Genomic DNA, 18,551 nt, shown 5'->3' on the forward strand with positions numbered 1-18,551 from the left:
ATGTGTAAGGATTAAATCAGTGCCTTTTCGTACCAGCCATTTCAGTCCTGGGAATAAGCCTCTGACTATCCACATGATCAATGCCTCTCATAGAAGCATAGAAACATAGAAAATAGGTGCAGGAGTAGGCCATTCGGCCCTTCGAGCCTGCACCGCCATTTATTATGATCATGGCTGATCATCCAACTCAGAACCCAGCCCCAGCCTTCCGTCCATACCCCCTGACCCCCGTAGCCACAAGGGCCATATCTAACTCCCTCTTAAATATAGCCAATGAACTGGCCTCAACAGTTTCCAATGGCAGAGAATTCCACAGATTCACCACTCTCTGTGTGAAGAAGTTTTTCCTAATCTCGGTCCTAAAAGGCTTCCCCTCTATCCTCAAACTGTGACCCCTCGTTCTGGACTTCCCCAACATCGGGAACAATCTTCCTGCATCTAGCCTGTCCAATCCCTTTAGGATCTTTTACGTTTCAATCAGATTCCCCCTCAATCTTCTAAATTCCAACGAGTACAAGCCCAATTCATCCAGTCTTTCTTCATATGAAAGTCCTGCCATCCCAGGAATCAATCTGGTGAACCTTCTTTGTACTCCCTCTATGGCAAAGATGTCTTTCCTCAGATTAGGGGACCAAAACTGCACACAATACTCCAGGTGTGGTCTCACTTGTAAGCCTTGTACGAAAGCCTTGTACAACTGCAGTAGTACCTCCCTGCTCCTGTACTCGAATCCTCTCGCTATAAATGCCAGCATACCATTCGCCTTTTTCACCGCCTGCTGTACCTGCATGCCCACTTTCAATGACTGGTGTATGATGACACCCAGGTCTCGTTGCACCTCCCCTTTTCCTAATCGGCCACCATTCAGATAATAATCTGTTTTCCTATTTTTGCCACCAAAGTGGATAACTTCACATTTATCCACATTACATTGCATCTGCCATGAATTTGCCCACTCACCCAACCTATCCAAGTCACCCTGCATCCTCTTAGCATCCTTCTCACTGCTAACACTGCCACCCAGCTTCGTGTCATCCGCAAACTTGGAGATGCTGCATTTAATTCTCTCATCCAAGTCATTAATATATATTGTAAACAACTGGGGTCCCAGCACTGAGCCTTGCGGTATCCCACTAGTCACCGTCTGCCATTCTGAAAAGGTCCCGTTTATTCCCACTCTTTGCTTCCTGTCTGCTAACCAATTCTCCACCCACACCAATACCTTACCCCCAATACCGTGTGCTTTAAGTTTTCACACTAATCTCCTGTGTGGGACCTTGTCAAAAGCTTTTTGAAAATCCAAATATACCACATCCACTGGTTCTCCCCTATCCACTCTACTAGTTACATCCTCAAAAAATTCTATGAGATTCGTCAGACATGATTTTCCTTTCACAAATCCATGCTGACTTTGTCCGATCATTTCACCGCTCTGCAAATGTGCTGTTATCACATCCTTGATAACTGACTCCAGCAGTTTCCCTACCACCGACGTTAGGCTAACCGGTCTATAATTCCCCGGTTTCTCTCTCCCTCCTTTTTTAAAAAGTGGGGTTACATTAGCCACCCTCCAATCCTCAGGAACTAGTCCAGAATCTAACGAGTTTTGAAAAATTATCACTAATGCATCCACTATTTCTTGGGCTACTTCTTTAAGCACTCTACGATGCAGACCATCTGGCCCTGGGGATTTATCTGCCTTCAATCCCTTCAATTTACCTAACACCACTTCCCTACTAACATGTATTTCGCTCAGTTCCTCCATCTCACTGGACCCTCTGTCCCTTCCTATTTCTGGAAGATTATTTATGTCCTCCTTAGTGAAGACAGAACCAAAGTAATTATTCAATTGGTCTGCCATGTCCTTGCTCCCCATAATCAATTCACCTGTTTCTGTCTGCAGGGGACCTACATTTGTCTTTACCAGTCTTTTCCTTTTTACATATCTATAAAAGCTTTTACAGTCTGTTTTTATGTTCCCTGCCAGTTTTCTCTCATAATCTTTTTTCCCAATCCTAATTAAGCCCTTTGTCCTCCTCTGCTGAACTCTGAATTTCTCCCAGTCCTCAGGTGAGCCACTTTCTCTGGCTAATTTGTATGCTTCTTCTTTGGAATTGACACTATCCCTAATTTCTCTTGTCAGCCACGGGTGCACTACCTTCCTTGATTTATTCTTTTGCCAAACTGGGATGAAGAATTGTTGTAGTTCATCCATGCAACCTTTAAATGCTTCCCATTGCATATCCACCGTCAATCCTTTAAGTGTCATTTGCCAGTCTATCTTAGCTAATTCACGTCTCATACCTTCAATGTTACCCCTCTTTAAGTTCAGAACGTTTGTTTCTGAATTAACTATGTCACTCTCCATCTTAATGAAGAATTCCACCATATTATGGTCACTCTTACCCAAGGGGCCTCTCACGACAAGATCGCTAATTAACCCTTCCTCATTGCTCAAAACCCAGTCCAGAATAGCCTGGTCTCTGGTTGGCTCTCTCATCACCTTATGCAGCGCAATTAGGTCACCTCTCATAACTATTCTCGTTAAGACATGCTCCCGAATACATCCAAAATCCTTGTAAATCTCATCTGCACCCTTTCCATAGATACCACATCCTTCCTGTAGTGAGGGGACCAGAAATGAGCACAGTACTCCAGGTGGGGTCTGACTAGGTCCTATATAGCTGCGACATTTCCTGTCGGCTCTTAAACTCAGTCCCACGATCGATGAAAGAAAATGCACCGTCTGCCTTCTTAATCAAGGAGCCAATCTGCTCAGCAGCTTTGAACGTCCAAGGGACTCGGACACCAAGATCTCTCTGATCCTCCACACTGCCAAGAGTTTTACAATCAATACTATAGACTGCCATCACAATTGACCTACCAAAATGAACCACCTCACACTTACATGGGTTTGAATTCCCTCTGTAGCCTCTGACAGCCTGCCACACTTTCACAACACCCTCAATATTTTTGTCATCAGCAAAGTTACTAACCCATCGTCCACTTCTTCATCCAGATCATTAATAAAAATCAGGAAGAGAAGGGGTCCCAGAGCAGGTCCCTGGGTCACTCAATTGGTCACCGACGTCCTTGCAGAATATGACCCGGCTACAACCCCACTTTGTCTTCTGCGGGAAAGGAAATTCTGTACGGAGGAAGCAGGCTCCCCTTGGATCGCATGCCTCCTTACATTCTGAATAAGCCTTGCATAGGGTACCTTATCATGGTAAATGGTAGGGCGTTGAAGAATGCTGTAGAACAGAGGGATATAGGAATATATGGTGCATTGTTCCCTGAAGGTGGAATCTCATGTGGATAGGGAGGTGAAGAAAGCTTTTGGTATGCTGGCCCTTATTAATCAGAGCATTGAGTATAAGAGTTGGGGTGTAATGTTGAAATTGTATAAGGTATTGGTAAGGCCAAATTTGGAGTATTATGTACCGTTCTGGTCACCAAATTATAGGAAAGATGTCAATAAAATTGAGAGAGTACAGAGGAGATTTACTAAAATGTTGCCTGGGTTTCATCTCCTAAGTTACAGAGAAAGGTTGAACAAGTTAAGTCTTTATTCTTTGGAGCGTAGAAGGATCGGGGGGATAGAGGTGTTTAAAGTTATGAGAAGGACTGATAGAGTTGACGTGGATAGGCTTTTTCCATTGGGAATGGGGGGCGGATTCAAACAAGAGGACATGTGTTGAGAGTTAATGGGCAAAAATTTAGGGGTAACATGAGGGGAAACTTCTTTACTCAGAGAGTGGTGGCTGTGTGAAATGAGCTTCCAGCAGAAGTGGTTGAGGCAGGTTCGATGCTGTCGTTTAAAGTTAAATTGGATAGAGATATGGAGAGGAAAGGAATGGAGGGTTATGGACCGAGTGCAGGTCGGTGGGACTAGGTGAGAGTAGGAGTTCGGCACGAACTAGAAGGGCCGAGATGGCCTGTTTTCGTGCTGTAACTGTTATAATGGTTATATCAAATGCCTTGCTGAAATCCATATACACTACATCTACTGCTCTACGTTCATCAATGTGTTTAGTCATATCCTCAAAAAAATCAATTAGGCTCGTAAGGCACGATCTGCCTTTGACAAAGCCATGCTGATTATTGCTAATCATATTATGTCTCTGTAAAAGTTCTCGACCATTGAGGTAAGAGTCATAGGCCTATAATTTTCTGGGCTCTCTCTACTTCCTTTCTTATATCCTTTCAATATCTGCAACTCTCCATCTTCCGAAACATCTCTCGCCGCATTGCTGATGCAAATATCATTGCTAGATGTTCAGCCATCTCCCTCCTCGCCTCTCACAATAGCCTAGTGTACACTTCGTCCAGTCCCGGAGACTTAGACAACTTTATTCCTTCCAAAACCTCCAGAACTTCTCTTTCTTAATGTCTGTATGATCAAGGTTTTTAATCCTCTGTATGTCATCCCTAGAGTCGCCAAGATTATTTTGCGTAGTGAATACTGAAGCAAAGTATTAATTAAGTCCTTAAGTACATTAGCTATCTTGTTCGGTTCCATACACACTTCTTCCACTTTTACACTTGATTGGTCCTATTCTCTCACGTCCAATTCTCTTACTCTTCACATACTGGACAATGCCTTGGGTTTTTTTTTAATCCTGCTCGCCAAGACCTTCTCATGGCCCCTTCTGGCTCTACTAATTTCACTCTTAAGCGCCTTCCTGCTAGCATTATAATCTTCTAGATCTCTATCATGGCCTACTTTTAGAACTTACAGACTTTTCTTTACTTCTTGATCAGATTATCAACAGCCTTTCTACACCACGGTTCCTGTATCCTGTCTCATTAAAACGTAATTATAAAGAACGCCACGCAAATATCCCCTGAACATTCGCCACATTTCTTCCGTTTATTTCCCTGATAACATATGTTCCCAATTTATGGTTCCAAGTTTCTGCCAATAGCGTCATATTTCCCCTTACGCCAAGTAAACGCTTTCCTAACGTGTCTGTTCCTATTTCCCCCAATGCTATGGTAAAGGAGATGGAATTATGATCTCTGTCTCCAAAATGCACTCCCACTGCGAGACCTGATATATAACCAGTTCCATTTCCCAATACCAAATCAAGTACAGCCTCTCCTCCTCTAGGCTTATCTACATATTGTGTCAGGACACCTTTCCTGACCATACCTAACAAACTCCACCCTGTTTAAACACCTTGCCCTTGGAGATGCCAATCGATATTTGGGAAATTAAAATCTCCACCACGGCAACCCTGTTATTATTACACCTTTCCTGAATCAGTCTCCTACCTGCTCCTCGATGTCCCTGTTACTATTGGGTAGTCTATAAAAAACACCCAGTAGAGTTATTGATCCCTTCCTGTTTCTAACTTCTACCCAGGGAGACACAGTAGAAGATTCCTCCATGACTTCCTTCTTTTCTGGAGCCGTGACATTGTCACTGATCATAAGTGCCACGCCCCCACCTCTTTTCCTTCCCTCCCTGTCCTTTCTAAAACATGTTAAGTCTGTCCCTCAAAGTAACCTTTCCTGCCCGTGAGTCTTCCAAGTCCCTGTCATGGCCACAATATCATAGCTCCAAGTACTCATCCACGCTCTAAGCTCATCCGCTTTGTTCAGAATGCCTCTTGCTTTAAAATAAACACATCTCAAACCATCAGTCTCTGTGTATTCACTCTCCAATACCTGCCTATCCTCCCTCCCGCACTGTCTCCAAGCGTTCTCTATATGTGAACAGATCACCTTTTCCTCCGTCTCTTCAGTTCTGTTCCCACCCCCCGCCCCCACCGCTTCCAGTTTCATCTCTCCCCAATAACCTTAGTAAACCTCTCTGCCACGATGTTGGTTCCCCTCGGCTTTAAGTGCAAACCGTCCTTTGTACAGGTCGTGCCTGCCCCAAAAGAGGTTTTTGGTCCCAATGATCCATAAATCTGAATCCCTGCCCCCTACTCCAATCACGCAGCCAGTCATTTATCATCCACCTTAATCTATTCCTATTCTCAATGTCACGTGACCCAGGCTGTAATCCCGAGATTACTACATCGAAACATTGAAACATAGAAAACATACATCACAGTACAGGTCATTCGGCCCACAAAGCTGTGCCGAACACGTCCCTACCTTAGAACTACATAGGTTTTACCATAGCCCTCTATTTTTCGAACCTCCACGTAACCATCCTGGAGTCCTTTAAAAGACCCAATCGTTTCCACCTCCACCACCGACGCCGGCCGCCCATTCCACGCACTCATCGCTCTCTGAGTAAAAAAAAACTTACCCCTGATTTCTCCTCTGTATCCAGTCCCTGTCACCTTAAACCTGTGTCGTGTTGTGGTAACCACTTAAGCCCTGGGGAAATGCCTCTGACTATCCGCACCACTCGCACCACTCGTTCGTCCATATCATTCTAAATGCTCTACGCAACTGAATGCGGCAGCGTCTCTCCTGCATTCTTCACCATTTGAATTTTACCTCTGCGGTAGAATTGATCTGTTTGCTTTGGTGCCCTTGTCCTCTCTTACAGGTATGTTACCCACGTCATCATAAACAGGCTGGATCATCATCAACTGTATCATACTGGATCCCTTATCTCTGCCGTATTATCTTAACCATGCCCAACAGCTCTAGTAAATCTGACCGCAAAGAAAAATCAATTGTTGTTTTATTCAATTTTCTAGAAGGATTTCACAAAGTGCCACAGATGAGGCGGCTTAACGAGCTACGATCACATTGTGTTACCGGAGCACTTTCACCTTACTGTCAGTTTCAGCACCCACTCTATACAACAAAATTTTGGTCCATTTATCTCTCCGCGCACATTCACAGTCTTCGATCTCCACTTACCCGTCAGATTCAGAAGGTTTCTCTATTGCAAGTGGATAGTTGAAGCCAAACCTGTGAACAAAATAGAAATAATTATATCTACGTAATCTGGAAACTATCTGCTTCGCGGCTTATTAAAATATCATGACTTGTTCCCGGCCCAGTCAGTGAGTATCACTGTTCTGATTCTCTGTCAGAAAGTTCCAGCAGGTCATTTCGAAAAGAGATGAGTTTGAAGAATGTGAAGAAAGCAACGAGTAAGAGGGCCTGCTAGAAAAGCGGGGTGCTCAGCGACGCAGACCTGCGACCTGCAGGGTGCTCAGAGGGAGCTCAGAGCTGGGACAGATCTCGGCTGAGTTATTAAATACGGTAAAAGGCTGAGCACCTGAACTGTGTTGAAGAGCCGGCTGTAGGTGAGCACGTGAAATCGCAACAGCGCACTTTGTACGATTAAGACGGATAACAATAGAACCCTGGAAGAGCAGTTTTGAAAATATGGAAAGAATAAGCTTCTGGCTAAAGGGCAGAATTACAAATTGAGCATGATGCAAGTGCAAGTGCAGGTGTCGGGGCCATGGCTTTGAGTGTGCTAGGCTTCAGAGTGCGCCACTCTAAGATACTCAATGGTAGGCGGTGGGAACGTATCGGGCAACTCTATCATTGTGATCTTATTTCTCCAATCCTCGGCGTATAGTGAGAAGTGGTACAGGGGCAATGTTTTGTCGTGTGTTTGCAATGCGGGAGGTCTGGACGTCGTCCACTCTCCCGGATAAACCAATCTGCACCTGATGCACCGAGCTGCAGCTTCTGAGAAAACTTACTAAGGAACTGAAGCAACCGTAGGCTTTGGTGCATATTGGCACCAATGATGTAGATAGACAAGAGGAGGAGGTCCAGAAGAGAGTTTTTAGGAAGCTAGATGGAAAGCAGAAACACCGGAACCTCCAATGCAGTAGCCTCTTGATTCCTGCGCCACGTGGATAAACTGTTTTTTGAAGTCACCCTTACATGGTTTCTAAAGATTCATGGCTCAAATTGAAGGTTATGCCCTCGACAGGAGACATCCTCTCCACATCCACCCTGTCTATTCGGTAAGTCTCTATGATTTCACCACGTATTATTTCAAATTCCAGAGAGTACATCCCAAAGCTGCCAAACGCTCTTCATATGTTAACTCCTTCAGTCCTGGAATTGCCCTCATGAACTTCCTCTGGCCCAAATCTGTTGTCAATACTCCGACTGCGGCCTTACTGGTGTCTTATAAAGGCTTATCATTACCTCCTTGCTTTTACATTTTACTCCTCTTTAAATAAATAGCACCATTGCATTTGATTTCTTTACGACAGACTCAACCTATAAGTCAACACTTTGAGAGACTTGCACGAGGACTCCCAGGTGTCTTTGCACGTCTGATAACGGAACTTCCTCCCCACTTAGATAATAATCTGCTCTATTGTTACTTCAAGCATGGGACATTATAATACATTTCCCAACACCGTTATGGATCTGCCAATTTTATGATTTATATGTATTCCGCTCTATTTGAATTATACCCAGAATCATTCGCTTTGTCTTTTCTGCCATGAACCTCGCCCGTATCCTACCCAATCCACCTGGACATCTCCACCCTCATGCTCCTGCAACGCCCTTTATTCCAGTACAATACTGAGGCTGTCACCACCACAGATTCGGCAGCGCAGCAGATTCGGAAATTGCGCCTGTGAATATGCACGTGCCTGCTAATTATTATTTCACTGTTACTTAACTCCATTCGGTCCGTCGGAGTATTTGTCGAGACATGGGCACAGAACAGCAAAGCTCCACTGGATGTTTGTATTCCACGTTGCTTGAGAAATTGGACTGTCGAGTCAAACTACTTTGAAATCCAGCGGTATTGGTTTTATTCTCAGTTGTTCTTTTCAGCCGCAGTGTAGGCTTCGTTTTCCATTTAAGGTTTTCTTTTGTTTCCTGTTTAGCTTAGCATTTATCGTTTTATTTTCCCTTTCACAGTGTTCGGATTAACGTCTGTGAACTATCGACCCCTTCAGCGTCTCTAACTCCGCACTTCATCGAATTGCAACCTGGTGACTGATACATGCAAGTTATGCTGCTCTCTCAAATTGAAGTATGAATCCTTTATGCACTATAGCATCATTGCCTCCTTAGGGTTAAATTATGTTAAATTCCTGAGGAAGAGATGGGTTATTACAGAGCATCCATCCCAGGAAAGTTTTTCCCGAGTAGCCTCGAGCACAAGCTTGATCATGGACAAGGATAGATCTGGTCCTAGCGTTGAGGTTCTTAACTGGAAGAAGGCCAAATTTGAAGAAACGAGAAAGGATCTAAAAAGCGTGGATTGGGACAGGTTGTTCTCCGGCATGGATGTGATCGGTAGGTGGGAAGCCTTCATAGCAGAAATTTTGGAGAGTGCAGGATTTGTATGTTCCTGTCAGGATTAAAAGCGAGGTGAATAGGAATAAGGAACCTTGGTTCTCAAGCGATATTGCAACTCTGATAAAGAAAAAGAGGGAGTTGTATGACATGTATAGGAAGCAGGGAGTAAATAAGGTGCTTGAGGAGCATAAGAAGTGCAAGAAAATATTTAAGAAAGAAATCAGGAGGGCTAAAAGAAGACATGAGGTTGCCTTGGCAGTCAAAGTGAAGAATAATCCGAAGAGCTTTTACAGGTATATTAAGAGCAAAAGGGAAAAAATTGGTCCTCTTGAAGATCAGAGTGGGCGGCTATGTGCCGAACCAAAGGAAATGGGGGAGATCTTAAATAGGTTTTTTGCGTCTGTGTTTACTAAAGAAACTGGCATGAAGTCTATGGAATTAAGGGAAACAAGTAGTGAGATCATGGAAACTGTACAGATCGAAAAGGAGGAGGTCCTTGCTGTCTTGAGGAAAATTAAAGTGGATAAATCCCCGGGACCTGACAAGGTGTTCCCTCGGACCTTGAAGGAGACTAGTGTTGAAATTGCAGGGGCCCTGGCTGAAACATTTAAAATGTCGCTGTCTACAGGTGAGGTGCCGGAGGATTGGAGAGTGGCTCATGTTGTTCCGTTGTTTAAAAAAGGATCGAAAAGTAATCCGGGAAATTATAGGCCAGTAAATTTAACGTCGGTAGTAGGTAAATTTTCCCCCCTCACCCTAAACCCATGTCTTCTGTTTTTTTTCCTCCCCTTGCCTCAGTGGAAAAAGCCTGCTTGCATTCACTCTATCTACACCCATCATAAATTTACTAAGTACTAAGAGACAGAATCTACAAGCATTTGGATAGACAGGGACTTATTAGGGAGAGTCAACATGGCTTTGTGCGTGGTAGGTCATGTTTGACCAATCTATTGGAGTTTTTCGAGGAGGTTACCAGGAAAGTGGATGAAGGGAAGGCAGTGGATATTGTCTACATGGATTTCAGTAAGGCCTTTGACAAGGTCCCGCTTGGGAGGTTAGTTAGGAAAATTCAGTCGCTAGGTATACATGGAAAGGTAGTAAATTGGATTAGACATTGGCTCAATGGAAGAAGCTAAAGAGTGGTGGTAGAGAATTGCTTCTCTGAGTGGACGCCTGTGACTAGTGGTGTGCCACAGGGATCAGTGCTGGGTCCATTGTTATTTGTCATCTATATCAATGACCTGGATGATAATGTGGTAAATTGCATCAGCAAGTTTGCTGATTATACGAAGACTGGAGGTGTAGTAGACAGTGAGGAAGGTTTTCAGAGCCTGCAGAGGGACCTGGACCAGCTGGAAAAATGGGCTAAAAAATGGCAGATGGAGTTTAATACTGACAAGTGTGAGGTATTGCACGTTGGAAGGACAAACCAATGTAGAACATACAGGGTTAATGGTAAGGCACTGAGGAGTGCAGTGGAACAGAGGGATCTGGGAATACAGATACAAAATTCCCTAAAAGTGGCGTCACAGGTAGATAGGGTCGTAAAGAGAGCTTTTGGTACATTGGCCTTTATTAATCAAAGTATTGAGTATAAGAGCTGGAATGTTATGATGAGGTTGTATAAGACATTGGTGAGGCCGAATCTGGAGTATTGTGTTCAGTTTTGGTCAGCAAATTACAGGAAGGATATAAAGATGGTTGAAAGAGTGCAGAGAAGGTTTACAAGGATGTTGCTGGGACTTGAGAAACTCAGTTACAGAGAAAGGTTGAATAGATTAGGACTTCATTCCCTGGAGCGTAGAAGAATGAGAGGAGATTTCATAGAGGTATATAAAATTTATGATGGGTATAGATAGAGTGAATGCAAGCAGGCTTTTTCCACTGAGGCAAGGGGAGAAAAAAAAAACAGAAGACATTGGTTTAGGGTGAGGGGGGGAAAGTTTAAAGGGAACATTAGTGGGGGCTTCTTCACACAGAGAGTGGTGGGAGTATGGAATGAGCTGCCAGACGAGGTGGTAAATGCGGGTTCTTTTTTAACATTTAAGAATAAATTGGACAGATACATGGATGGGAGGTGAATGGAGGGATATGGTCCGTGTGCAGGTCAGTGGGACTAGGCAGAAAATGGTTCGGCACAGCCAAGAAGGGCCAAAAGGCCTGTTTCTGTGCTGTAGTTTCTATGGTTTCTATGGTTTAAGCTGCTCTAAAAAGCCATCTCGTAGGCATTCACCAAATTAATCTCTTAACATCCGACACCGCCTTGACTGAACTTGTCGGAATCGACCTGCTGGTGAAGTCTCCATTACAATTGAGTCATTTTCCTCCATACATGTCTCTTCGAGCTGCCTTTGCAATTTAAAATCGCACGTACTGTCTGCGATTTTGAGATCTATGTAAGATTCCCACAACGTTTTAACCCTTGCAATTTTGTAACTCCACTAACAACGCTTCCACATTCTCTGACTAAAAAATGTACCTCTTTCTAAAAACGTAATACCATCTGGTAGCAACAAAACCGCCCACTGCCTTCCTGCCGGCTTGTTTGATACATAGTATACTGTATCCTTAGATGATAACTTCCCCACTACGGCCTTCATCAACTACTACTCAGTGACGCTCACGACGTCATAGCGAAAAAACCTCTAATTGCGCCAGGAGTTCGGCCACTCTATTCTGAATGCTAAGGTCATTTAAATATAGCAGCTTCAGTCCCGCATTCTTTGCTCCTACTGAATTTTACCTCTGTGGTAGAATTTAACTCTTTGCTCTGTTTAGATATGTACCCAATCCCTGACATCTCCTCCGTTACATGCATATCACGCACATCATCTACATATAAATCAGCTGGCTCATCCTCAGCTGTATCGAAATGATTCCAGTTCTGCTGCATCTCCAGTAAATATGACTGCACAGAAAAGCAATTTTTTGTTGTTTCCTTAGATTTTCTGAAAGGCTTTGACAATGTGCCGCATGCAGCTGCTTAACGAGCTCGGATCGCAAGTTGTTACCGAAGCGTTCCCGACCCGTCCGCAGATAGAGCAGTCATTCGATACGGCATCACTTTAATCGCCCCGCGCACAGACCTAGACTTCGAGTTCTACTTTCAAGCGATGTCTACAACGTCGCGAAGTTGGATATTTTCTGCATCTGCGTTTCCTGTGGGGAAAAATAGAAAAAAATATCTCTGGAATCAGTAACCTGTAATCAGCTTCCTGGATCATTAAACCATCCTTTGGTCCATTTCCCAGTCCTGTCAGAGCGTCCCGCATTTCTCATTCACTGTCAAAACGTTCGAGCAGGTCAATTTGAAAAGGGATAAGTTTGAGAAATGTGAAGTAAACAAATCATTAGACGACCTGCCAGCAAAGCGGAATGCTCAGCGACGTAGAACTGCGACGGGAAGCGTGCAGAGAGCAGAGCTGAAAGTCGGGCCATAGCTCGGGTAAGTTATTAAACAGGGCTAAAGGCTGAGCACATGAAATGAGATGAAGAGCTGGCTGTGGGTGACGACGTGAAAATCATGAGCGCACTTTGTACAATTAATACGGACAGCACAAGGACCCTAGAAGAACAGATGTTAAGATAGGGAAACAATAAACAATAGGCTAGATGGAACAATTATAAATTGAAGGTGATTCTGCAGAGGTTTGCATGGGATTCAGGGAAATCGGGGATGAGCGCAATCGCTGATACTTTGCATCGGTCATCGCTGTGGAAGACACCAGTAATTTGGCCAGCATTCAAGGGGGAGGTGGTGTGCGGCGACCAATCCACAGAGAGGGTTCGTTAGAAAAGGCGGAAAATTCAGTTGCAAGTGTACAGGCAATGCCTTTGAGTAGGCCAGGCAGTCTAAGATCCTCCGGCTTAGGCGAGGGTAAAGTAGCTGGCTATGTATCATTGAGTTTCTCCATTCCACGTCTGCTAGCGAGAACTGTTCCAGAGTCAAGTTTCTATAACCTATTTGCGATGCGGGATGTCTAGAAGACGTCCTCCTCTTCGATAAACAAATCTGCAATTACTGCAGCGAGCTGCATCTTCTGAAAGAAAGTATGAAAAAACTCAAAAAGCAGTTGATGATCTACCACGAATTCGGGACAATGAAAAAGCTGATAGATAGGAACAGTAGGGAGCTAGTTTACATTAGACCGTAGCTGTGTGATTGCCAAGTAAAGCAAAGGAAATGCACAGCAAGGACAGAGTGCGCCCGTGGCAATTTCGCCAGAGTAATGAGTACAAATTCAGAAACTGTTGTGGAGGACGGCCAACCACGGGGAGACACAGACACCCGGTCTTTTGCACAGAGACTAGCGACGTGGCAGAACAGAGCAGAGAGATAAATCTAACAGCTGTGTAGATAGGAGACTCTATAGATCGAGGAACATAGACGAGATTCTGTGGGGGCGACTGAGATAAAGGGCTGGTATGCTGTCTGCCTTTTGCCAGGGTCAGGAGTGTCTCAGATCGGGTCCGAAAGATCACCAAGGGCAAGGGTGAGCAGACATGTCTTGCAGTATATTCGTACCAATGGTATCGATAGATAAGGTGAGGGAGACCTGCAGAGTGATTTTACGAGCTCGATAGAAAGCGGACAAACTGGACCTCCAGGCAGTTATCTGTAGATTGCTGTACTACGTGGACAATCCACATCCGGAGGTGCGAGAAAGGAGCTAATTCATAAGCAGGACGATCGAGATTTTGAATGTAGAAGTTTGCGGCAGATTTTCTGAAATCATGGAGTGACCAATCAGCAAGTGACTATGCGTAAACAGAGATACATTTCAGTCAGCAACGCGCAGAAGATTAAAAAAAAGGAACAGAGTTTCGAGTGAGTTTTCGCTGAGCTGGTCATTCCACATCGGGGTGCAGGAAAAGTTGCTTTTTTCATTAGGCAGCGATCCAGATTTTGAAAAAGTTTTTGCTTTTTTTGTCTGTTTTTGTTAAATTTCTGAATTCAGGAGCGACCATTTAGAAAGTGGAATTTATTAGAAAGGGTCCAACGAGACCTGTTTTGGAAGATGGTTCTGCTCATCAGGCTTAGGCGAGATCAGGCTTTGGTGAGGTAGATTGTCTTGTAAGTTGCTCTCTCTCTCTCTCTGTGTACTTATTTCTCAATTCCTCATTTACTAGGGCATAGTGTTTAGGTGAGAATCGCTCCGGAAGTAGTGTTCTGTACGCGGATGTGAAGTGGGAAGTCTGGCAGACGGCCGGCATCCCAGATGAACACATCTGCAGCAGGGGCACAAAGATACAGTTCCTGCGAAAACTTGTCAAGTATCAAGAGCTATAGATCGACGACCTTCGTCTCATACAGGAGAATGAGGACGCGATCGATCGCAACTACCTGTTTGGAGCTCTAAAGGTGTCAAAAGCATCTGATAAGTTAACTCCATCAGTCCCGGAATCATTCTCATGTACATCCACTGAACTCTCTCCAAAGACAACACATCCTTTCTGAGAAAAGTGGCCTAAAACCGTTGAAAAATCTGCAAGTGCGGCTTACTAGTGTCTGAAACAGGGTCAGCATTTTGTCATTGCTTTTATATTCTATTCCTTATAAAATAAACGGCACCACTGAATTTGTTTTTCTTATCCCAGACTCAGCCTGTAAATTAACCTTTTGGGAAACTTGCACGAGGTCTCCCAAGTCTTTCGGCATGATTGTTCCCATTCCCTATTTAGATAAGTCCACATTATTGATCCTTTAAGCAAAATGCGTTATCATACATTTCCCAACACCGTTTCCCAACTGCCACATTTTTGCAGATTCGTCCAATTTGTATGTTCTGGTATAATCTCTAAACCTCCTCAGAACTACCCACCCCTCCACCCATCTTCGTATCATCCGCAAACATTACCACAAAGGCATCAGTTCCTTTATCTGAGTCATGGGCAGACAATATGAAAAGACAGAGTTTCGAGCCAGTTTTCGCCTCGTCTGACAATACACGGCAGGGCTGCATCAAAAGAGCTAGGTTTTTAATCGGGCGGCTATCAAAATTTAAAGGCAGCAATTATTTCAAAGTTTTGTTTTCTGATTTAAGAGGCGACCAATCATCATCTGGGATTCATTAACGGAAGGTGCCAGTTTTTAACAGTGAGTCTGGTTCATCAGGCTTTCGGGAGATCAGATTTAGTGAGATAAATTGTCTTGTAACTCTCCCTCTCTCCCTCCCTCTACTTGTTTGTCCATTCCACATTGATTAGAGCGGAGTGTTTGTATAAGAATCGTTCCTGGGGCAGTGTAGGAATGTGGGAAGTCCGGCTGACGTTCAGCTTCCCGAATAAACACATTTGCACCAGCGGCAGCAAGCTGCAGCTCCGGAGAAAACGTATTAAGAAACAAGAGTTGCAGCTCGATGAGCTTCGTCTCATGTGGAAGAATGATGACCTGATCGATAGGAACAATCGGTTTGGTGATCAAACCGTGTCAATGTGTTTCCATATAGCAGAACTATTGTTTGCTTTATCAAGAACGATGTCGAGAGGGAGTAGAGAGGAAACAGAGCGCCTGGGGGATTGGTGTAAGACAAACAACCGAAGCCTAATCGTGGAGAAGACAAAGGACATTATTGTGGACTTCAGGAAGGCGCCGTGAAACATTAAGCCCCTGCGAAAAATATGGCTCCGCGGTAGAGAGGATTAAATGAACGAAGGTTCATAGGCCATAAGAACATAAGACATAGGTACAAAATCGGGCCATTCAGCCCATCGAGCTCTCGATGACATAATGGCTGATCCCGGATCACACTCAAACCTACGCAGCTGCCTTCTCGCCATAGACTTTTGTGTCGAGACCGATCCGAAAAAAAAAAACTTGCACCTTAATTATACGCAAGGACTTTGGCTCCACCGCAGTCTGTAGCTGTCACAATGGCGGGGCATTGGGAGCAAGGGTGGACCCAATGCAAGACACATCTTGTTTGTTACTTACATTTAGTTTATGGTTCGATTCCAAGAGAGCAAAGCAGAAGCAGGAGTAGCGAACAGGATAAGGACTCAGGACTATGACTAGGCTGGGACCAAGGGTCTGGACTTGGACTAGGAATCGGCTCCCAGACCTAGAGGAGACATGAAGAGGCTAGGGTATGGACTCCGAGCCCGAGACTGGGCAAGGACCCAGTACATGGGTCTTGCCTCGGGCTTGGACCCCAGAACTAGGCATGGACATGACATGGGCTAGGGAGAGGAGGAACATGGGAACTCAGAGCCTCGGTCTCGGGAGAGCAGGTACATGCAACCATGGACACATACTCAGAACAGAGAGCCGGGACTCCTCCTTGGGTACAGGACATGGGGCCGGGACTCATGACGTTCCGCGGGGCAACGGTAAGACGGCCTGACTTACCCCAGAGGGAGGACAGGACAAGACAAGACATGACTCCCCACGGGGCAACGGCAAGACGGCCTGACTTACCCCACGGAGGCGAGGACAAGACAAGACAAGACCAGACCAAGACGAATGAACACTAGACAGTACCTGTCTCGCTCCGGTGATGGAACTAGACTGAAGTGCAGGCAGGGGCTGCAAACGAGGTCTAGAGGCGAGAGGGGCAGAGAAGGGATTCAGACAAGGGGGTAGGACAGGAATCACAGACCGCTAGGGCAAGGACTAGCCTCTGAACTGGGAAACCGCCAGGACCGGGACGTGGACGTGGCACTCGGACGCCGCCGGAGCCAGGACGTGGTGCTTGGAACCGCCGGGTAGTGCCGAGTTCTAGACTTGGCCCGGGAACAGAAGACAGCGGCTGTTGGTTCTCTCCGGCGGGTTAACTGACGGACCCACCTTGATGAGGAAACTTTGCAGGCTCACTTCGGCGAGGTAACTGGACAGGGTCGCTCCGGTGAGGAAAGGCGAATTACCGGCATTCGCTTCGGGCGGAGACAATGCTTGCTCCGGCCAGATGACATTGATATACAGTAACTTTGCAGACACTCCCACACCGGACAGCTGAAAGCCGGAGACGATAAACTACCGGTTCAGCCGACTGTTAATTGCTTCTAATCACCAAAGCCGAAGGACACGGGAAAACAGGGAATCAACGGTCCGGATCGGAACATAAACAAGGTAAATTTAAAGGGACCCCTAATCGGACCATGACAGTAGGAGAGCAACTATAGATTCACTACTCCTTTTTTTAAAAAAAAATAGAAAACCCTCCTTACCTCTATTCTAAGCAATCGCGCCTGGATTTGGAAGTAATACCCTCTAGTTCTGGATTCCTCACGCAGGAAACATCCTGTCCGCATCCACCTGACCTACTCCTTTCAATATTCGGTAGGTCTCCATGAGATCCCCACGCATTCTTTTTAATTGCAGAGATTACTGACCAAAACTGCCAAACACTTCTCATATGCTCCTCTTCAGTCCCTGAATTATGCGTGAACTCCGGAAAGTTATTAAGGGCGCCAAGAGGCAATATCGAGCCAAGTTGGAAGCCCAGACGAAGCAGAGAGATGCCGATAGACTATGGCAGGGTCTAATTAAGATCATTGGGCGCAAGGAAAAGGCTGGGAATATCAATAACTGTAGCGCTTTTCTTCCTGACGAACTTAATGTATTCTACGCAAGATTCGAACAGATGAGGACTGTCCCGCTCCCACCAGATGAACCAGACCTGGTGGAATCGAGATTCCTCGTCACCGAGGAGGACGTTATAAGGTTTTCCTGAAGATAAATCCAAGGAAGGCGACGGGCCCAGATGGCGCCCCGGGACGGGTCCTCCGGGCCTGTGCAAGCGAGCTAGCTGGAGTGTTGGCTGACATCTTCAACTGCTCCCTGCTTCAGTCTAAGATTCCCTCGTGCTTTAAGAAGGCAACGATAAACCCGGTGCTGAAGAAGAGCAAGGTGGCATGCCTGACTGACTATCGACCTAGGGCTCTGACATCAATTGGTATGAAGTGCTTCGAGCGATTAGTTATGGCACACATCAACCACAGCCAACCGGTCAACCTCGACGCTTAGCAATTCGCCTACCGGAGCAAAAGGTCAACGGCAGATGCAATATCTCTGGCCCTATATTCCTCTTTAGAACACGTGGAGAATAAAGACGCATACGTAAGGCTCCTTTTCATTGACTACCGCTCTGCTTTAATACCGTCATTCCATATAAACTGATTCCTAAGCTCCAGAACCTGGGCCTTAACCCTCCGATATACAGCTGGATCTTCAACTGCCTCACAGACAGGACCCAGGCTGTAAAAATAGGGGACAAGCTCTCCTCTACAATCACTCTGAGCACCGGTGCCCCACAAGGCTGTGTACTCAGTCCCCAGCTATACTCACTGTACACCCATGATTGTGTAGCCAAGTTTCCATCGAACTCAATATATAAGTTTGCTGATGA

General features: G+C 45.2%; 1 protein-coding gene across 2 annotated transcripts in view; it reads right to left on the bottom strand.

The window, feature by feature from the left end:
- Positions 1-18,551, bottom strand: part of LOC134343341 (uncharacterized) — a 207,682-nt gene that overhangs the window by 133,245 nt on the left and 55,886 nt on the right. For both annotated transcript variants that reach the window (XM_063042027.1, XM_063042028.1), the window contains exon 8: positions 6,832-6,882. In XM_063042027.1, coding sequence (XP_062898097.1) covers positions 6,832-6,882 — 51 coding nt within the window. The remainder of the gene's footprint in view (positions 1-6,831; positions 6,883-18,551) is intronic.

This window comes from Mobula hypostoma, chromosome 3, assembly GCF_963921235.1.
Source record: "Mobula hypostoma chromosome 3, sMobHyp1.1, whole genome shotgun sequence".
NCBI classification, from domain to species: Eukaryota; Metazoa; Chordata; class Chondrichthyes; order Myliobatiformes; family Myliobatidae; genus Mobula; species Mobula hypostoma.